General features: G+C 38.0%; 1 protein-coding gene across 3 annotated transcripts; it reads left to right on the plus strand.

The window, feature by feature from the left end:
* Positions 1-558: 558 nt before the first annotated feature.
* Positions 559-22,125, plus strand: LOC122091188 (histone-lysine N-methyltransferase family member SUVH9-like). 3 transcript variants are annotated; one of them, XM_042661034.1, is made up of 4 exons: positions 559-3,060; positions 4,043-4,152; positions 19,764-19,923; positions 21,669-22,125. In XM_042661034.1, exon 1 carries the CDS (start codon positions 995-997, stop codon positions 2,954-2,956), a length of 1,962 nt encoding a protein of 653 aa, XP_042516968.1. In that variant the 5' UTR covers positions 559-994; the 3' UTR covers positions 2,957-3,060; positions 4,043-4,152; positions 19,764-19,923; positions 21,669-22,125. The 3 variants fall into 3 exon arrangements, with proteins under 3 accessions (XP_042516968.1, XP_042516969.1, XP_042516967.1); XM_042661035.1 differs by lacking the exon at positions 4,043-4,152; XM_042661033.1 differs by lacking the exons at positions 4,043-4,152; positions 19,764-19,923.
* Positions 22,126-23,352: the final 1,227 nt, after the last annotated feature.

A 23,352-nucleotide genomic window follows, 5' to 3' on the forward strand; every position in this document is an offset into this window, starting at 1 on the left:
GTCTCCATGAAGAAGAAGACGAAGAAAAAAAAATGTAAATTAATTATTTAATTATTATGAGACCCACAAATATGGGTTTTCTATTTAATCCCTTCCTTTCTTTTTTGTGTTTCCTCACCCCACTTATAGGGGATTTCACCCACTCAATTATCTCACCTCTTTTTCTCCATGAAACAAACTAGGTTTCTAGAACAACTCACCTGGCTAAACCCGGCCGGTTGGCCCGAGGTGGGATTGGGGTGAGCACGAGGTGCACTATCTCTCACTCCCTCCACAAGCAATGAAATATGACATAGGGAAGAGTGAATCTGACGTAAGACGACAAACACCAAACACCAAAAAAATTTTCAAAAAACTTATTAGCGCCAAAAAAACCATAAAAACCCACAAACAAAATACATTGGTGCATTGCGAAAGGAAAGGTTGTTTTAATAAATTCACCATGACACTTGATATCCACATGGTGTCATCAATTGTACACTTGTCAGCTCTGGGCCCCACATATTCCTACAATTTTCATTGGGTAGATACGTACTCCCATGTCCACAACACAACGGACCAGATCCCCTCTCTCTCATGTTCTTCTTTGTACACCCTAAAGCCTAAACTGAAATCATTATCACTTATCAGATTTTCAATCACGAAGTTCACTCTTTTTAGTTACAAAAAGAGAAAAAAGGGTGAATCCGCCATGGCCGCACTTACCAAGCTCTGCAACTAACTACTACACCGACACAGCTCATTTCAATTAAATTTTCCGTTTTCAGCCATTTTCTGTTGTAAGATTTCTACATGAGTACCACAAGATGAGATCTTTAATTCCATACCTAGATACCCAAGTGTTCATTTGAAGAAAGTTTGTATTTTTCAGTTATTTTTTCGTAAAATTTCTTCCACAACACTGGGATCTGTATACCTCGGCATCTGCACATTTGAAGAAATCTTTGTTTATTTTTGTCAATTTTTCGTTAGATTTCTACTGCAACAACACTAGATGGGATCTTTGGTTCCATATCTGGACCTGAACCTTCTCCCTGACCACAATATAATTACCCCCAAAGTTGAGCCTAAGCTTGAGCCCTTATACGAAGAACCCTACTTCTCAACTCCGAATGCTAATTCCAGTTCTTACTCTAACCCTGATCCTGGGTATTACCCTGAGTCTGGTTCTGATGCTATCCAAGAAATCTCTCCGGTTTCAGAAATTACAGCCGAAGGAAATGATGTATATTCGGAATACTACAGGATTACCCAGCTTTTTCAGTCTGCTTTCGCTAAGAAACTGCAACAGTACTCCGATTTGACGGCTGTGGAACCGAACTCACTTGCCATTGTTCCTCAGCCGGAGCAAACTAGCGTCTCTAGGGCTGTCGCGAAGTACAAGAAGCACAGTCGGTCGGGGGAGATGATTAGGGTTACTACTCTTGGGGCTGAAGATGCTAGGTACTTTCGGAATTTGGTTCGGAGGACGAGGATGCTTTATGACTCTCTGCGGATCATAACTAATGCGGAAGATGAAAGAGTGGAAACTAATGGTAGGAAAACAAGGGGGGATTTGAGGGCCGCTTCGTTGATGAGGACTCGGGGTCTGTGGCTGAACAGGGACAAGAGAATAATTGGTGCGATTCCAGGGATTTGCGTTGGTGATGTCTTTTTTTATCGGATGGAGTTGTGCGTGATTGGATTGCATGGGCAGCTTCAAGCTGGAATCGATTATGTCACGGCAAGTCAGAGTTCAAATGGCGAGCCGATTGCGACGAGCATTGTTGTTTCTGGTGGGTACGAGGATGATGAAGATGCAGGTGATGTGATAATCTACACTGGTCAAGGTGGACAAGATAAGCAATTTGCGAGACAATGCGTTCACCAGAAGCTTGAAGGGGGCAATCTTGCGTTGGAGCGGAGCAGGTATTACGGAATTGAGATAAGGGTCATTCGGGGTTTTAAATATGAGAGAAGTATTACCAGTAAGATCTATGTTTATGATGGTCTATATAGAATTATTGATTGCTGGTTTGATGTTGGTAAGTCCGGTTTTGGTGTGTACAAATATAAGCTTTTAAGAATGGCTGATCAACCTGAAATGGGCAGTGTTTTACTGAAACTTGCTGAGAATCTGAGGATAAAACCTTTGGAAGCCAGGCCATCTGGTTACCTCAGTCTTGATATCTCCAAAGGAAGGGAAAAATTGCCCGTTTTGCTGTTTAATGACATTGATTCTGATCAAGAGCCAACGCTCTTTGAGTATCTTGTGAAGCCTGTGTTCCCGCCTCCTGCATTTCAGCATTTGGGTAATAGTATCGGGTGTAATTGTGTTTCTGGTTGTTCCTCTGGTTGTTTTTGTGCTCAGAGAAATGGTGGAGAGTTTCCTTATGACCGCAATGGGATTCTCTTGAGGGGGAAGCCTTTGATACTTGAATGTGGTAGCTTTTGTCGCTGTCCACCTAATTGCCAGAATCGTGTGACTCAAAAGGGTTTGAGGCATCGATTAGAAGTATTTAGATCAAGGGAAACGGGCTGGGGAGTTAGATCCTTGGATTTGATTCACGCTGGTTCCTTTATTTGTGAATATGCTGGCGTCATGCTTGCTGGAGAACAAGTGGCATTATTTACAATGAATGGTGATAGTTTGGTCTATCCTAGTCGTTTTCCTACTAGATGGATGGAATGGGGGGACTTGTCTGAAGTTTTCCCTGAATTTGTAAGGCCATCAAACTCCTCTATTCCTCCGTTGGATTTTGCAATGGATGTATCAGCAATGAGAAATGTTGCTTGCTATGTCAGCCATAGTTCAACTCCTAATGTTATGGTGCAATTTGTATTATATGATCACCACAATATACTGTATCCTCATCTTATGCTATTTGCGTTGGAAAACATCCCACCTTTAAGAGAGCTCAGCCTTGATTATGGAGTGTCCTGTGATTGGACAGGAAAACTTGCTATTTGCAACTGAGAACATTCTGAAGAGGTGGGAGATTTTGTGATTTTATGGTTCTTTGTTTTTTGAGAAAATGATGCCTCGAGCTGTTTCTGGGATCAACTCAGCTTCCTCTAAAGGTAATTCTCAGATCTTCTTAATTGTTTGGACCATAGACATGTATATTCTTATTTTAGCCGTATGGTTTTTGATTAATGCTGGTACATGTTATTCAGTGTTCTATCACAAAAAACATTGTTTATAGTTTGTGACTTATGGATAACAATTTCTTCATTTACTTTATGTTTTTCTTGTGGCTCATTAGCTCTAGAGTGTTGTGTGATCGATGTATTCTCTTAAAAATTAGAGAAAAACAGTCATACGAGCTGTCTGATGTGTGGTTTGGAATGTTGGGCAGTTAAGAAGCATCATGTGGATAAACTCAATGTAGTGGAGATGAGGATGTTGTGATGGATGAGTGGTAAAACTAGGAAGGATAAAGTAAGAAATGATTATATTAGAGCTGGTTTGGGAGTAGCTCCGATATATGATAAGCTATGAGAAATTCGTTTGAGGTGGTGTGGCCATGTTTAATGGAGGCCTTTGGATGTTCAAGTACGAAGGAGTGATTTGATTTAGATTGAAAGATCTGAAAGAGCGGCAGACCTAAAATGACCCTAGGAGAAGTGGTGATAAAAAACATGCATAGCTTAGGCCTTGTACCAAGTATTACGTCGAATAGAGATGATTGGAGGGCGAGGATCCATGTAGCCGACCCCATTTAGGTTGGATAAGACTGAATTGTTGTTGTTGCTTGTGGTTCATTAACTACATTTGTTTTCCCTGGTAACTTTTGTTCATTGTGCCGCTTTATAGAACAGCCAATCTTGTGTGTCAAGATAAAAGCGTGGAAAATTACTTGAGGCAAAGAAATAGGAGGGTCTTACTACTCCCATTGTCACTGTTTATGCATCATTCGTTTTGAGACATCTTTTCCTGCATGGATCCTTGTTACTTTTACCCTTGAGTTGAGACAAAGAAGTCTATGCATTAGAGTTTAGATAATCATGATTCTAACATGTTTGCCAATTATCATCTTCTTATTATCTCATCCTTTTTTAGTGTACTGTTGAGAATTTGGTATTCTACACCGAACTGTGAAGGACATATATTTCTGCTGCTTGATGTTACCGACTTACCATAGAGTTGAAACGTCCCTGTTATTTATCAAGGTTTTTTCCTCTCTTTTTTCTTCAAAGCAATTAATAATATGTTTCATGAAGTCATTGACACTGCTTGATTTATGCTTTCATTTTCTTCTGGTTTCTGTTCACAGTATAAACATCTTTTTTTATCATTTAAAAATATTTTGAGTCCTAATTGTTCTATTTCGTGGTAGGCTACATGCAGACCTACCCATGGTCTTTATTGCTTAGAGAAAGCACATGTTATGGTCCCTAACTTCCCATATAGATAATTTGGTGGTCGTGGAAGAGAAAAAGGATATATATATATATATTAATAGATATTAGTGATTGAGGACATATATGGTAATTATAGTATGAATAATTGGGGGGAAACAAACAAAGTTTTATATTAAGTTCAACTGTGGGTGTTTATATTGAGCCTTTTATATTTTTGCGTTGGTCATGGATGGGTTGGCTGTGTGCATTTATCAGGTCCTGTTGTTCTGTTTTTTGTTGATGATATTGCTTTATATCGGAGAGGCTATAGAGGGGATGTGTACCACCTTAGGACACACTTTTGATGACATAGGGTACAAACCCTAATAATCATGAACTGAGATGATTTTGATAATATAGTTTTGTTGATAAAATTTTGTCATCAAATTAAGTTATCCCATATTTTCAGCAAGGTTTAAATACTTGGAATCAGGTACTGTATCCGTCTCCCATTGATTCCGATGTGAATCGTCCTTGAAATGCCAGGAATTGGTTGGACATGGCTGTAATTGGCCGGACTTGGCCCAACTCAGTAGGATACAATAAGCCTAGAATTGGGTTAATCAGAATTGGCCGATTCTAATCCAAGTTTTGAAATGACGATTTAACTCTTCTTTTTTTTTTTTTTTTTTTTAAGACTATATAATTCCCCTTGCATTGACTAAAATAGAATTTATATAGAAAACAGATTGCCGAGATGAATTTCCAAATTCTCTAACCCCTTTTTGCTTTGAGCCCTTAGTGTCTATGCTTCACAAGAGTCTTGAGGCTTTTAGGAGGGACCCATGACATCCCATGGTTCACCACAAATTGGACTGGAAAGGCAACGGAAGAAATCACAATACAAAAGCGATTTGCTCATCAATAAGAGCGTATTGCTTGCGCAGAACACACCTGTTTGGAATTTGGTGTTTTCAATGGAAGGAGGATTCTATTTGTTTGATTGCCTGTGGAAGAGATTCTGGATTTGATGCCAGGACTCTCAATGAAATGATATACCAACTGGCTTGCCAAAGAAATACTAACATAGTTTTTAAGGCGGTAAGGCGACGGAGGCGTTTGAGGGTCTTTCGGAGCACCTTAGCGATAAGATGGGCATAAAGCGTCGCCTTATTGACTAAAGCGTTCCTGTGTAATTTTTCTATAAAACCAATTTACTTGGCTCAAATCCTAGTTGAATTCTATTACTCATATGTTAAATAAATATTAAAGGTTCATATTCATACCAATGTAAGATATTCATCAAGAAAACAAATCAATAAAGTGAATAAACTATGTTCATCTTCATCAATCATCAATCATCAATCATCAATCATCAATCATCAATAATCATAACATATTAACATATAATATAAATATATAATTATGAAACAAAATTATAAATATAAAGAAAAAAAAGACAAAAAATATACAAGTATTTATTATACTTATCTCTATGATGCCAGAATGAGTGCCTAAACCCTAAGGTTATCCACTATATTTCTACTCCTGTCAAAGAAGTAATTAAGAAATTAGAATTAAAACAGATCGAAAGTAAAAATCGAGATGCCAAATTAAATGGATGAGAAGTGACTAACCTGGGGATCCTTAATCATTCTAAAAAATCTCAATGAAGAAAAAACATATAATAAACTAAAATGCTAAAAATTTAGTAAACAATGAAAGTCAAATACTTAAAAGTTCAAGGACTCAAAAAAACTTTAAAGTTCAAAGACTCAAAATACTTTAAAGTTCAAAGACTCAGACTTTCAAGTTTCAATCCAAATCAGTAATTAAATTAAGGGTAATTTACAACGCCAACCCTTGGAGAATGCCAATATTATAGGAACACCCCCTCTCTTTCACCAAATTAGACTTAGACCCCCTACCGTCAATCTCTGTTACAGAATATACGAAGAATGCTGATATCAGCAGTTCATTTCTTTTCTAAATACCATTTTGCCCTTAAAAATAGTGAAGTACAAAATTACCCTCATTGCTTGTAGTCCCCAAATCTATTTCACTACAACCTTAACTTACTCTCACTTCATAACATGTCATGAGTTAGTCTCACTGAGTTGGAGAAGAAGATCCTCAGGGCTTTTTAGATCGGCGATTGCAACCCCCTTCCGGTGACGGTGACTATGGTGGCTGCAAGAATCATAGACTCACTCCCATAAATATTTAATAAACAAATTTTCCTTATTTTACTTCACAACCCAAGCCGAGATCCAGGAATCCTACTTAATTGAAACTCAGAATCATGTATAATGCATCCATATGCAACCTCAATTCACAAGGCCTTTTTCTTTTTTATTTGGCACTACAAACATCCATTACTGCTTTATCGATCCCAACCACTATCATCTTCTCACACCAAAGTTACAAGCAAAGCATATATAGGGAAAAGACGGAAGTAATACCATAAGAAATTGAAGCTTCTCACCAAAACTTGCTGGAAAAATCACGAGCCCATGTAAACTAAACCATAAAGCAACTCTGTACGAAAGGATTTCTCTACCAAACTACCCCATTCCATTCAAGCACAACGCAATGAGATTGAACAAATGATTTATGAGATTCTAAAAAAAATGGAACATTGAACTGGTCCAACCAGAAGAAGGTGCAGAAAAACAAAGCTCCGAAGTTCCAGAAAAACCAAACAGCAGAGAACAACTAGAGGAATCGAAAGAACCCGATCTCTGTAAAATTCTCCTCAAACAGCAATGAACAAAACCCGAGCAACAGAACCCAAGTAGAAAGACGTATCCGAGTAAAACTCACAGTAGATTTAACAACTATAGCTTCAGCTTCCTCGTCAGGAACTCTGTGGTTCTCTGAGGAGAACCGGTGGTAATCATCGGTAGGTATGAATAGCGGTTTCATGGACAAGAAGGGAAGGTGATGCTTCAACGGTGGCTGTTGCTGCTGTTGGAGGATCTGCCCCGACGGCTCCGCTGAGGGATTTGAGCTCTGGCACCAGACATCAAACTTTGAGCAGATTTTTCATCTGATGGTAGGAGTCCAAAAAAAAAAAAAAATCCTTGTCTTCGATTTCAACGCGATCTAGATCAAGACCTCTGAAAAACAAAGCTGCTAAAGTTTTCGACGTTCAAAGTAGATGATAGATCGAAGCAAATTAGGGGAGAAATTGAGCGAATTCTACAGAGAGAATGGGATCTAAGACTGTTTGGGGGAAAGAGAAGAGATGGTTATTTTTGGGATAATAAGATAAGGGTATTTTACTCATAAAGGCTAAAGTGTCATTTCATAGCATCACTTAACCGAGACTGACGGTAAGGGGTCTGAGTTTAATTTGGTGAAAGAGAGGGGGTGTTCCTATAATACTGGCAGTCTCCAGGGGGTCGCATTGTAAATTACCCTTAATTTAAAATCTTTTTCTTCTACATTTTGTTGCTGGCTTGCATCATTTGGAGCTATGCCATAATCGTCCTTAATGTTTTCATTATAACGAATATCCTCTTCACTCATCTCATAGGATTCTTCATTTGAAGAATCCTCAAGCTCAACCCTCTTACCACGCCGGGTATAGCAAAGATTGGTTCCACCGGCAGATGCTGGAGCCCTCCTTGGTCTATTATGGCCTTGATATGATGAAGATGCCCCAAGTGCTCTATCAACATCTCTCCAAGTGAGATCATTCTTAGGATGAACTAATTCATCCTCTGATTCACCAATCATCCACTCACTACTCCAATTAAGCTCATCAAGCAACAATGGATTGTAGTTTCTGCATTGTTCTTTTCTTTCTTGGAACCTTGCTTGAAGTCGGCGATTATACTGAATGTAGACAAGATCATTTAAAGGTTTTAAAACTCAATCTTGCCAGCCATCTCGCTATCCCAAAAAAAGGAGATATGGCAAGATCTCGGCGAGATCTTGCAGAAACCTTGTATTTTTCGGGTGAACCTTGTATTTTTCGGGTGGTCGATTCGCTGGTAGATCTCAGTGGGCATATGGCCTTTGTAGGCCTTGAAACTGTGTATTTACCCTATTTTAGCCATTCTAAACACAAAGGAAACATCAGATTTGCAAAAAACAAACTCAAAATGGTACTTTGACTTCGTACCCTATGTAAGTAGTCTCCGACTCTTTGGACCTTAGGCTAGTATGCTCTATTCCACAATCCACATTCCAAAATCAACACATGACACAACATAATCATAAGAATTTAAAAGACATCATATATAAGAAAAGTAACTCCAAATGTAGATGAGGAGGTAATATTTTCTACTCTTTAAACTTTAATGAGTGTAGGACTGGAGATCGTCAAGCGAAAGCACCAAAGTCCTTCCTCCTTGGTGTTTTTTCTTCAAAAAAGTTGAGAGGCGAGATTTGGCGAGATATAGCGAGATCTGGTGAGATCTCGACGAGATTTCGAAATCTCGCTCGAGATTTGGTCGGTTTTCTGTCTCGCCAGTTGGGACATCTCGCCTTTTGGAAATAACGAGATCTCATCGAGTTCTTAAACCATGGATCATTTAACCATTGATGCTCTAACCTATTCTTCTTCTTGGTGTGAATTTGAAAAACATTAATAATATGATGTTATCTACTTATCTTCAATAAAACCATATTAAGTGAAGAACAAGTACTCATAACTCAATATTCACAAATTCAAATGTGCTCCAATTACGCTGACAACCAGAAGATGAGCAACAAAGACCAAGTATGCGCAATGTAAGCTTTGAAAGGTCAAGAGCAGTACTTCCATGTCGAGACCACCAAGAGACTATAAATATATAATATAAAAAAAAAATAGTTTAAGTAAAAAATCAAAGTACAAAGTTCTAAACTAATTAGAACTTTAAAAGGAAATATACTTACTAGGATTCAACTTGTCCCTTTGTCTAATCGTCATGTCCTTTGAAAAACTTCCTTGAGCAGTGGTATACTTGTCAATCTGGAGAATGATCTTATCTTGCAAGGTCTCATCAAGCACCAACCTTACAAGCAAGGTTCACGGTATCAGGTTTCAACCTTCGGGGAGATAGAAATTTCGGTGGAAATCTGGGAAATTTCGAGGATACTGGGGAATTTTTTTCGGTATGATGGAAACTTAGGTTTCAACCCCCAAACAGTGTTTTTTTTGTCTGATTTTTTGTGTTCTTCGTATTTTAAACATTTCTAACACATTCACATCATTAGTTTCATAAAAAAACACATAAAGTCTTACTTGTGTGGTGAACCAAAGGTTCGATAATCATTACGCTGACTTGTTGGCTTAAATTCTAAAACTTTACTATATAATGATTATATATAGTTTAGAATCTATATCAAAACAGAAGACATAATCCAAATGATCCAAAATCGATAAAAATATTACATCATCAACAGTTATCTATCAACGTTGAACAGTAATGACTCAATTACTCAACACTTGAAAATAGTGACTCAATTCCAAGTAGAGTGTCTAGGCGGTTCCATCCAAGTAGTGACTCACTACCCTCAAGGCACGCATGTTATTTTTTCTAACATTATATATTAAGCTATGTATACCTTTTATCATAAAAAATCAACATTAAGCCACATCAAGTCATTAAAATCAACATTTAGGCACATCAGATCATAAAAAATAAACATTAAGTTACATTAAGTTATAAAGAATCAACATTTAGAGGAATGATTATGTTCTATAATAAGTTTGACTGGTCAAATGATTTTTATTTTTATATGAAACTTTTTGTATTAGGTATAACATAAAACCAGCTTTCCAACAAGTCTAAGATTACTTAAATCTGATTTGTAATGACATAGTTATGGTCAAACTTATTTTAAAGCCCGCGAATGCTGTTAAAATCGCCTGAATGAAAATAATTTTAGGGATAGCAAAACAAAAGTTTATTTTACCGGACTTTTGGTTTTTAACAATGTTTTAATATTATAGGATTTATAAAATTTTCATAATTAAGAAAAACCCCGGCATTTAAAAGCTGAAAATTGCCCCTATAACCAAAATCTAGTTTTTGTTCTTCGACTAGGAGGTTGACTTTTTATCCTTTAGGAATTTGATTTTTAAACTATTCTTATTGGATTCAAATAGGAGGTATTTTCTTATTTATGAATAATATCTTAAGTAAATGAAAATGTTATTTCATTTACTTATTGGAATCAAATAGGGGATATTTCCTTATTTATGAATAATATCTTAAGTAAATGAAAATGTTATTTCATTTACTTAAATGATATTTGGCATAAATAAGTGCCAAAAAATGAAAATCTCCATTGTTTCCCTAAGTTTCCCACACTTGGGAGACAAAATGCACAAGTGAAGGTCGAAATTTCCCATGTTTCGATCGAAACATGGGAATTTTGGTCAAAACCTGTCGAAACCAGTTGAAACTAGGTCGAAATAGGAGATTTTTAAAATCCCCTATGGTTTCGTTTCGACCTGTGTCAATACCTGCGAAACATGCGAAATTTCACATGTTTCGCTCGAGTTTACGAACCATCCTTACAAGAACATCATTGAAGGCATCATTTGCTTTTTGAGCTAAGTCCAACTTATTATCTGGATTATCTGATATTGCCTTAAAGAACTTGTTTGGATTGAGGAAAAAGGCAGCTAAATATATTGGTCCATTCATCATAGTCTCACAACGGTGATCAACAATCGCTATAATTTTCTTCAATTTCCTTTCATTCTCTCCAAATTTTTTTTTTGATATTCTTCTTTGCCACTTGTATTGCCATATATATTTCAGGCATAACAGGCAACTCATCACCATCTACAATCCTCAAGAGTTGAAGAAGAGGCTGTGATGCTCTTATACAATTCATCACACCATTCCAGAATGTTATAGCAAACACAGTCTCAGAAGCTTTCTTCTTTGCCTCTGCAGATGCAAGCTTAGAATGGGACCATTCATCATCAACAAATAATTTTTTCAAAGATTCTTTGTGCTTGTATAAGCTCTGGAGTGATAAAAAGGAAGAGGCAAATCTAGTCACTCCAGCCCTCACCAAGTCTCCCCCTGTTTTTTGCCTCATAGTTTCAAGAAGGTGAGTGTGCCTGTAGATGAATGCAGTTAATTTCCTGCCCTTCGATATAACAGACATATAGGAGCACAATTTGCCTATTTCCTCCATCATGGTCTATGCAATGAGCTACACATGGACTCCAAAACAACCTCTTCCTTTTCTCCATTAGTAGTCGACCCGCTGCAACATAGTTGGCAGCATTATCAGAGACTACTTGAATCACATAATCTTCACCAATCTCTTCAATTTTACTATCAAGTAGCTTAAATAACATTTCAGATGTTTGTGATTGGTTAGATGCATCCACAGACTCCAAAAAAAAAATCCTCTCCGGACAGTTGACAAAAAAATTAATTAGGTGCCTTCCTCTCTTGTTTGTCCACCCATCAGACATGAGTGTGCACCCATATTTCCTCCAATATCCTTGATACTTCACCTTTAACTCATCAATTTTATCATTTTCAGACTTCAATAGAGGGCTAGAGGCCCCCTATAGTCATGAATTAAAGGGGGATTGAAACCTGATCCATATTGACCAATAGCCTCTACCAATTCCTCAAAACTCCTTAACTTCAAAGCATTAAATGGAACACCGCTCTCATAAGCCCACCTTGCAAAGTAAGAACAAAGTTTATCTCTTTCTTCTTCTCCTCTTACACGGTTTTCCATTGTTGTCTGATATGGACCTTTATCCTGCCTATCTGCAACCACTTCTTCAGGAGTCCTCTTTACATGCTTATCCATGGGACCCCTTACTTCTTGTTTGGATTGTGCTTGAATGATAGCTTTATTTCTTCTTGAAGTTGTCCCAGAGCTAGGGATAGGACATGAGACCCCGAAATCGGATACTATATTCTCTTGTGGTCCCATTACTTCTGTAGGTTCATCACTAATGTCCAAATCATCCAAACAATCAAGGTTTCTCTTCCTCTGGTTCTTTAAGATTGCATCTCTCATCTCTTTAACAATTGCTTTCGTTGTTTTCGCACACTTGGCTACATCTCCATAACCACCAATAAGATGTTGCTTCAATCGTTTTATTCCTCCCTTGACATCCTTCCCACAAAGGGTACACTTAATCCAATTTCTTTCTGATTTGTCAGGCCAATACCCATATTTCCATCCAGGATCATTTGATTTAGCTCTCCTTTTTGGATCCTTGCTTGGATCAATCATTGACTATGCAGTACTTGTATTTTCACCCCCATTGCTACCACCAACTGTTTCCATAGATGAGTAGATGAAAATTTGTCTACAAATACAATTATACACATTTTCACATTAGACAAAATAGAATAATGTTGAAGAAAGACAATAGATGATTGATTTGCTTTAGGCTTTTGAAAACACTGACTAAACTAGAGCTGAGAACTAGCAAACAGAATTAAAAATTGAAATCAAAATAGGGCATATTGATTCCAAGAAAATGAAGAAAAAAATATGAAGAAGAAAAAAAAAAAGTATCGCATCAGAAGTTGCAGAAGTGCAGAACAGAAGAAGAAGAAGAAAGAAGAAGAAAGAAGCGAGAAGAAGAAGAAAGAAGGTTTGTGAAATTCTTCAGTTTAAAAATTTGGTCAATTTGTGTATCTCTGCCATTTTCAGTTGTTTTGACCGAAAATTGCAGAAAATTTACAGTTGTTAACAACCCTGTGGCAGCCATTGAAGACCTTAGTCTGGACAGTAGTTCGAGTACCACAGGTAGCAACACAGAGACCAAATTAACCTAAGATTTGGGGGCTTTATTTCGCTCCCCAAAAGGGACCTTCGATCAAGAGAGCAAGGCCTGATCAAACCTGCGCTGAGAGTTCACTGAAATCTCCAGTTGCAGACGTGCAAAACAGAAGAAAGAAGAAGAAAGAAGAAAGAAGAAGAAGAAGGAGAAGACAGAAGACAGAAGCGAGAAGCGAGAAGGATAAAAAAAACACTCACAGTCACCGTAGTTGCAGAACAGAAGAAGAAGAAGAAGAAGAAGAAGAAGAAGAAGAAGAAGAAAAAAACCGTAGTTGCAGAACAACAGAACAGAAGAAGAAGAGAAAAATGAGAAGAAAAAAAAGAAAAAGAAAACACTCACCGACTCACCGTAGTTGTAGAACAGAAGAAGGAAAAAAAAAACACTCATCGACTCACCGTAGTTGTAGAACAGAAGAAGAAGGAAAAAAAAAAATCATCGAGTCACCGTAGTTGCAGAACAGAAGAAGAAGAAGAAGAAGAAAACAACACTCACCGTAGTTGCAGAACAGATGAAGAAGAAGAAGAAAGAAAAAAAAGGGAAAAAAAAATAAAAAAACTAACCATAGTTACAGAATAGAAGAAGAAGAAAGGAAAAAAAAAACTCACCGTAGACTGTAGTTGCAGAACAAAAGAAGAAGAAGAAAAAAATGAGAAGAAAGAAGTGAGAAGAAGAAGAAGGAAGAAGAAGAAAGAAGCCAAAAGCGAGAAGAAGAAAGAAAAAAAAAAACTCACCGTAGCCGGTAGCTCTGGAACAGAAGAAGAAGAAGAAAGAAGCGAGAACCAAGAAGAAGAAGAAGAAAAAAACTGAGAAGAAGAAGAAAGAAGCGAAAAAAAAAAAAAAAAACACAAAAACATACCTGTAGAGGGGCTACGACTGTTCGTTGAGTAAGCTCATCGCTGCTGGAGAAAAATGGTCGCCTGGGGCCTTGGATCAGTGGTTCTTCCTTGTTCCTTGATCCCTTCTCAAAACCCTTGGCAAAATCCAAACCCTGTGTTGTGAATCGTGTTTTTGTTTTGGTTATTTTTGGTGGAGTAAAGCTGATCCTATACATCACAAGTGTTAACAAAACCATACACCTACCAATAAAAACTTTATATTTGGAATCTTCATCAAGCATAAGGCGACCACCTTTGTCGTAAGTCGTCCTAAGGCGTCTTAAGGCGACGCCTTATAGCGCCTTATGCTATAAGGGGACCGCCATAGCCACTTCACGTAAGGCAGAGCACTGCCTTACCATCTCTAACGCCAAGGCGCTGCTCGCCTTACCAGTGCCTTAAAAACTATGAACACTAAAGCTACTGGGTTTAGACAGGCCTCTTGAGAGGGACATCAGTGCTCTAAAGGAAGATGAGCTGGTAATGATAAACCATCCAGATTGTGGAAGGAAGGTAAAAAATCACTGTCTTTGGAAAGGCATCTCAGGTTCTGGGTTTAAAAAAAGCTGAAATTTCAAAATTAATGGATACAACAACAACAATGAACAACAAAGACAATGATTTTTCTGTATGGATAGAGATCCAAAAGGAAATATTTTGTAAGCTTGAAATTTTGGCTGAAATTTCACTCATTTTCTTATGAATATTTTATACCAAATAAAATTTCAGACCCTATGGTTCAAGTGATTGAGTAGTTTTTCCAGATGATCTGCTTGCAATCTTCTAGATCCTTTAAATTTGAGGAAAATGTTACGTACCTATTATTAAGCAGAGATGACAGTAAAGTGATGTGTTGTATGTAGTTATTTTGGATGGAGAGATAAATGGTCATTGGTGGTTATTTAGTGACGGTGGTTAATTGTAATGAGTAGTTACTTATCATGTAGTGATTGGGGATATCACAAATAGGTAGTGGAAGATAACTAAGGAGCATAGCTACGTTGTTGTTATGGAAATGGTTCTAGTATTTGACGTCTTTAAACCACTATTGTTATGAGGAAAATGGTATTGAAGTATTGGATTCCCTTAAATCTCTCTTAAGAAAGAGGTTAGCGACCTCCAAATTGCAGTGAAGTGAACTGAGTTATTATCTTGCTTATCCATTTTATCTTGTTCAAGATAGGTAAGATAGTGCACATACCAGCCTGGTGTCAGAGGCGCCGAATGGTCCGAAGGGTAGAGAGGCTTGAGGAGGACATGAATTCACTCAATGAAGGGCAGCAGTGGATTCTATAGGAGCAACAAAAAAAATCTTTGATAAGCTCAATGATCTCTTCGAAAAATTCAGCACTTCTTCTATTCCTAGTTACCGTGAAGTTGGCGAGAATTCACGAGCTTCTACTCAACCCCACAATATGTGACCGCCCGACATGCCACCAATTCTCAGCAATCCTTCATACCCAAACTAGTTAAGTTGGACTTCCCTCGATACCACAAGGAGAAAGATACAACTAGTTGGACTTGTCGGCCTGAGTTTCATTAGACGCCGTCAAAGGAGAGGGTGACACTAGCCTCATTTCATTTGGAAGGGGATGCACAGTTATGGTTTCAAATCTTCAAACAAGACCAAGAGGTGGTGACTTGGCGGGCATTTTGCAACGACCTACACTCTCAGTTCTCGCCAACTCCCTTTCAAGATTTCTTCAGGGAATTAGCCAAGTTGCAACAAATTTTCATTGTTCGAGATTACCGATCCCAATCGAGAAGTTGCTTTCAAAGGTGGGTCCCTTGCCGCCGCCAAGGCAGTTTCAGTTTATTCATTAGTGGGTTAAAGGACCAGATCAAGGCCGATCTACTTGCTAGTCTCCCTACCACTCTCTCTGCCGCCATTGGTTTATCCAGAGTACAAGACTATATAGTGTATAAGGCTCGTGATTTGTCTCTAAACCAAGTAGCACCTTTGGTATACAAGGAAAACACCTCCACTAACAACGAAAATTCTGTTGGCCAATCCACAATTCCGGTTAAAAGGATGTCATGAGCTGAAATACAAGAGAGGCGTTCCAAGGGATTGTGCTTCAATTATGACGAGAAGTTTGCTCCTGGGCATTGATGCAAGAAGCTCTTTTTAATTGAAGGTTGCTGTGAGAAGAGGAAGACAATTTCATGGATTATCGATGAATGGATTGAGGACAATGCAAAATTTCTAAGGGGGAAGGATTTGTTACGTACCTATTACTAAGCATATATGAAAATAACGTGATGTATTGTATGTAGAGATATATGTTCATGGGGTGGTTATTTAGTGATTGTAATGAGTAGTTACTTATCATTTAGTGAGTGGGGGATATCACATGTTGTCATTGGAAGATAGCTAGGGAGGGTAGTTACGTTGTTGTTATGAAACAGTTCTAGTATTTTATGTATTTAAACCACTATTATTATGAGGAGGATAGGTATTGAAGTATTGGATTCCCTTAATTCTCTCTTGAGAAAGAGGTTAGCGACATCCAAATTACGCTAAAGTGAACCAAGCTATTATTTTGCTTGTCCGTTTTATCTTGTTCAAGATGGGTAAGAATAAGAGATTGCACGTACCAGAAACCAAGGGCCCGTTTGATAACGTTTCAAGAAACGCGTTTATGTCGTTTCTGTTTCTAGAAACAACAGAAACGGAGTAAAAAGCGTTTGATAAAACTGTTTTGTTTCACTTATTTTCAGAAATAGAAATAGAAATTTTTACTTATTTATGGTTCAAGAAACGACTTTCGCCGTTTCTGGAAACGACTTGTGGCCATTCTTTCATTGGTTACTATCGACTTCTGAAAACATGATTTATCAAACACTTTCAATTCCGTTTTTGTTTCTAGAAACGGAAATTTATGTTTCTGCCGTTTCTTGAAACAAAAACGGCAGAAACGTTATCAAACGGGCCCCAAATAACTTCCTATTTCTTCAAGACAGTTCCTGCTGAGCTTCCCAATCATTCAGATCCATAGAAGGATTTTAGGGTTTTGAGATTCATCAAAATTTAGAAAGATCATGGAAGGATGCTTAAGAGCCAAAAGGTTTTGGAATAATCTGGTTAGATGTCAACTTCAGTCATCATTTAATTGACCAGAAAGTAGGGGATAATTAAGACTGACGGCCTGAATGATACCCTTGAGGAAATATTTGCTGTCTTGTTTTAGTCACCTGTAAAGATATGGAGACTGAAAAGGATGTGGTCGGTAGAACTATCGGTGCAACCAATCAAAAGCTAAGATGGCAATGATTCAGTTTTGGGGCCTGATACGAAACCCCAACTGAGTAAATATCAGTCAACACTAACCTTCCTTCCCCATTTGAAGGATGCAGGTTCGTTACTGATTTACAGAATAACAGATATGGGATCTGTTGGGAATTATCCCTGTATATTTGGAAACTTTGGGACCTTGGATGCCTTAATATACATGTTGGGCTTCTCCACCTACTAGCATAGATTTTTTGGGTTGGACACTTCATAGGGTATAAGAGCCATCAAGCCCAATATATTGGAAACTTTGGGACCTTGGATGCCTTAATATACATGTTGGGCTTCTCCACCTACTAGCATAGATATTTTGGTTGGACACTTCACAGGGTATAAGATCCATCAAGCCCAATATATAAATGATGTATTTGTGTATGTTAACCTAAAAGAGGGGCCACAAACATCACATGTATTGCCACCCAAAAGTGGGAATCATGTGAGGAAGAGTGTTTGGAATCATCCCACATTTGGGAAACTTTGGGTCCTTCAATGCCGTCATATACCAGTTGGGTTTCTCCATCTAATAGCTTAAGCTTTTGGGTTGCACACTTTAATGAACCTCAGAAAGGTTGGGAGCAGGTTGGCAGGACCCAAATTTTAAGATACAAAAGTCTCCTTTAACCAAGGTTTGAAATATTGTTTTGTTTTGGTGTTTCGCTGGGTTTAGAAAATGAAGTTTCTTTTTGTTTCGGCAAAATTTCAGCCGAAATGGTGTATTTTTTTTGTTTGTTTCGGTTGGCTTTCGGTGGTCAAACGGCCATATTTTGATCTGAAACTTGGTGGGTAACTTATTTTAAGGTTAATAAACATGCTTAGAATATAAAAATGCAAAAATATTAGGACATGCCATTGTTTTAGAGTTGCACCTTGGTTTGGCAGCAACCGTCGAACTGTTCTGAAAAATTTATTTGGTTTTGGAGAAAGAACTTTCCGTTTCCTAAGCTTTGAATGTGTAGATCTTGTAGGAGTCCAATGGAAGTCAAAATGTGTGATGATGTGGCTAATTAGAGGCTTGTTGGAGACTTGGAGTGTTTTTCCTTCAAAAGATGCAAATGGAACCAAAACCACTGAGATAGATGAGATAAAGTTGAAATTTCGACCGAGATTTGGTATTTATAACACATGGAATGTACCGAGACAGACGAGATACGGAAACGATACCAAAAATTCGACCGAAATACCAAAATTTTGGTCGAAATTTTGTACAAATGTTATTTCGGGCCTTATTTCGTTTTGGCAAAAAAAAAAAAAACACCGGAATTCCAAAATTGCGGCGAGATTTTGAACCATGCCTTTAATCCATTCAGGTTCATTATGGGGCCTTGATATGTAGACTGCAACATCATCTACTCATGGTAAATTTTAGCTGAAAACATTACATCAAATAGAAAAATGAATCCCTCCTTCCATGTTATGTAATGAAACTTTAGATTTTCAAGAAGAAGCTACAATAAAAAAACGTTTAATAAATGGCTGGACCATATATAGTTGTGGTGGAAGTAGAAATTGGAATGTGGATCTTATAGTTGAGGTGGACTAAGAAATTGGAATGTGGCCAGTGCAAAAATTCCTCAATCCTTTGGACTTGCTTAGATGGACAATGACAATATCTTCTCTCTATCCGTTCATGTTCCTCAAATTGGAGGGATGGGAAAGAATATTGTTACTCAGCAAACATGCACATGTATACATTCACATGACATCAACTCTCTTGCACATATTGTAGGTTTTTTTTTTCTTCTATGGGAGGATGGGGGCTGTGGGGGTGGATCGACCCTCCTTGACCCTGCCATGCGTATAATTTCCCCTGTTTCCAGTCTGATGGTTAGAGGTGCCTCTGGGGAGTTGTCTTGTTGGTGCATAGCAATCAAATTAAACTTTGAAAGACGGCTATATACCTTATGGGATAGACTTCTGGATGATCAAGAAATAAACATGTTTCATAAAAAAATCAAGAAATAAACATATATAAAATGAGTGTGGTAGAGCTGGAGCGGCCAAGGTGGATGACGGGAAAGACTAGAAGTGATAGGGATTTTTTGGAAAATTAGGGGTTAGCATTGGTGTCAAAATGAGATAAAGTCAGCTGCGATGATGGTCATGTGTGGCGGAGAACCACAGATGCATATGTGAGGAAGTGTTATATTGTGGAAGTTGAAGCTGTAAGATTGTAACTGGACAAGGGAAGTATTTGAGGGTATGGATCGATTTTGAGGATATTTGATAACTTATGATTTAACAGAAAGGTATGGCCCCAGATAGAGTGGCTCATCAGACTAGTTTTATTGTTAGGAGGCCCCAACAAGTTGGGGTAAGGTTTCGTTGATTAAATTCAGGGTGCAAGAGTCATGTTTAATTTGTGTGATTGGTTATCTAATGTTATGAAGTCAAAGTAGTAATTCTAAATTGGATAAGTTTTATTATGGATTTCTAAGGAATACTGGCGCTTCATAACTAGGACTGTCCCATTTCTGATACTGTTTTGGAAATATTAATGTAGATGCTCAACGGAGTTATGGCAGTAAGCACGAGAGCGTCAAGGGCAGAGAGGGCAAGACTACCCCCTCTTGCATTGGGGTTGGGGTGTTTGAATCAACCTCAACTATACATGTTTTATATGTATGTGATGCAATGTGGGTGTATTCGTATGTGTTTGGCTGGTAATTATATCCGTTTTTGATTGACCTCTCTGATTTGAAGCACATGAAGGATAGTGTTATATGCCTAGCAGCCTATTTAATAGGGAACTTTCGAATTTTCTGCATTCTAGTTTCTCTATACGCATTGATTATGGGCCGGCTGTGGGTGAGTTTTTGGTATTGAAAAGAACACCATGCTGCAAGCTTTTTGCGCCCCCCACTTTTTTTTTCCTGCCCTTGTTCAAAAAGAGCAACCCAGGGCACAAGGCTCCCACTACTGCAGGGTATGGGAGGGGCAAATGCATGCAGCCTTACCCTCTGCTTTGCTGGAGAGGCTGCTTCCAAGTTTTTACTTGCACCTTGGTTACCTTGTAAAATCAGTGTGTGCTTCAAAAGGGAGGGAGGTTGGGGTTGACTGCTACTTAACAGTGTTGAGTTCAGCATTACCATATTAGCAAACCTGCCTCAAATCCGACTAGTTACCATCTTCTTATTGGTTTCTCTCTGATAGGTAAATCTTGGCTCTGTCATTGACTTAACCCTTAATTGATCCAGTCAATATCTTCTAAACCTAAAGAATCCTGTTTCTCTTTGTCTGCACTCTGTTGTGATCGTTCTTCAAACTGCATCTTTACCCCCTTTATTTATTGCTACTACAGAAGCAGGTTTTGTTTTAAGGGAAATGAAAAAAGAATGGTTGGCGGAGGGTGGGACTGACCTGTTGGCATTGCCAAAACATGTTCCAGTTGGCATGTATTGAAAATTAGAAATATCAATCAGAAAAATAAAATTTAGAGATCCAAGTATTTATCTCTTCCTTCTTATTATTAGTATTATTTCTCAATCTTGGGCTCTTATTTCTTGTTCATCTCCCCTATAGTTTCATCCTTAAGAATGAGCACTTCTTTGTTATTATTTGTTTACTCAAATACATTTTTAATTTAGGCATTATGTACTGAGCGTGGATTTTTTATGTCCCATTAATTTAGATAATAGATACTTTCATACCTTAGAAAGAAATAAAGAAAACATAGGGTTCATGTAAATTACTGCCATATTTGAAAACTTGATCGACTGTTATTAGCATTTATATTAAATTAAGTAAAGGGTGAGGGTTCCCCAAGCTGCCAATGTGTGTGGGGTGAGGAGGGGGGGAATCTCCCAAGCCACACCAATGGTGGCATAGGGAACGGTATCGTCCATGTGAGCTTACATGGTTAGGGGAGGAGATAGAAAATAATTAAAAAACATGTGAGGGCATACGGTATATTGGCTCTGTCGGAAACTTTTTCCCTTCGAGTAAATTAGAAAATGGAGAAATTTTTCGTTCACCCACGGTGTAGGAAACACCCACAAATCTACCGTCATCATTACTCCTCCCTCTGCCCCTCCCCTCCCCTCCCCTCCCCAATTTGTTGGAGGCCCAAAAATGCCCTTCACTATTCCCTGGCACCCATCCAATTTGTTGATGGCCATCAATGAAGTAATTCCTCCTTCACCTTGGCTTTTGGACAACTTGGTCCTTAAGATAATTATATTCTATATATGCAACAGATAGCGCTTTTGTTCATTTCTGTGCGCTCTTCACTATCTAATCTCATGATTTACATAGCTATCTTGGGTCAGCTTGTTGTGATTATCATATTCCCCTCATATATAATCTTAAATGGTGCTAGAATTACATGAAATATCTGTTTGTTGATGGTTTCTTTCTCAATGAACAACATTTTGAGATGTGAGATAGCTAAACTTATAATTTTCTCCAGGAGAGGAGGGGTACAAAATGTTGATTCAGGTCTCAGATTCGCATGGAGGCATTAACCCATCACCATCATCCATCACAGTTATTGCTGTTGGTACTATATTATCGAATGCAGATTTTCCGCTCACAAAACCAGTGATGTCAAGGAGAGGATACATCTGGGAAACTAATGACCAATCAACTGAAACAGTACATCCAGCTGAGGAAAGATGTCTAGTTAGTGATTGTGCTGGTTCCCATATGGTAGATCCTTTCATGGGCTTTGTGACAAAATCGTTTAACACCCGATTTTTTTTTTTGTTGTTACAAGTTCCCTCTGTATGTGTGCTTGTACATATAAATGATCATTTCTTGTATCTGCTCATGTATATATTTGTCCCACTGGATACAAGACTAGCTTGTAAACGAAGCACTGACGTGTGAAATGGATGGATGATTACAGGTCGCTTTCCCACAGTTAATTTGTTTTGCGTTTCTATTTTATTTCAGGGAATGGTATGATTTTGGCATTAAATTTGCGATCTAGAGGGCATTGTCAGAGAGATTCTTCTTCTATCTCTAGAAGAGTCTTGTGTGAATGGATCAGATGGTGGTGATTGTTCTGTACTTCATCTTTTTGTTTTGTTTGGTATCTCAGTTAATAGATAATCTCATGTCCGCTCGGAGCAGTTGTGGCTTTCTGGATCATGTCAAATTGGAAGGGAAAAGCGTTGGGGCCGCAACAACCATCTTGCACAGCCCTGAAGGTGAGTCTTATGACTGTTGTTACATGAACATATCTGTAAACATCTATAGTCCAAGGTGTAAACAACTCTATTTTATTAGGGAGCAAGGTGGTAAAGAGGTTTCCTGGGTTTCATTCATCTTGGAGAGACTTGAATGTGGATAAAGGAGATTTAGACCTAAAACAGAAGAAGAGGAAGAGGATGATGAAGAAGAGTGTTACTTTAGGATTTAGTCTAATGATCTGTATTTTTTTTGTTTCTCTTTCTCAATAAATACTAACAGAGACCTCCCTTTATCATAAGTGGGGGCAGAAACAATACACTCAGGAAAATAACTCTGGATTGGCCATATTTCAATTCCACTAACCTATCTCAAGCATAATTTCCTTTAATGGGCTCTAAATCATTCACATTATTATTTACTTTTTGCATGCATGGATGTCTGATTGGACTAAAAATCAACACAAGTAGGGAATGACTTGCAGAAGATGCCAATGAAGTTTAAGTGCATAAATGACTTCAGTGTAAGGATGTAAATAGACAGTCAAAAATTCGTATTTGATTCATATTCCTATCTGTTTAGGGGGAACTCGTATTCGAAAAATCGGTGTCTGAAGTGTTCATTGTTAGAATCTTCATGATTTCCAATTTAAGCTCTTCCTACAACTGCCTAATGCAGTTGGTGAGAGGTCCTGAGTTTGAGTCTCTTTGCTGTTATTTACTTCGTATTTCTTATAGGATAATCAACATATGAACCTAGACCTGAGTTTATTGCTGATGGTGTCCAGAGAATGGAAGCCATGGTTTGAGGAATCAGGGTCGGATTGGGTGAATCGTCTGATCTAAATGGTCTCAAAATAATGGGAATGTCCAATTTTAGGTTGTTGGGACGATTCCGTACCGGTTTGATCCTAAAGGGGCTAATCTCATAAACATCTCATTTATTTTATTTAATGGTTCCAT

The sequence above is a fragment of the Macadamia integrifolia genome, chromosome 10 (genome assembly GCF_013358625.1).
Source record: "Macadamia integrifolia cultivar HAES 741 chromosome 10, SCU_Mint_v3, whole genome shotgun sequence".
NCBI classification, from domain to species: domain Eukaryota; kingdom Viridiplantae; phylum Streptophyta; class Magnoliopsida; order Proteales; family Proteaceae; genus Macadamia; species Macadamia integrifolia.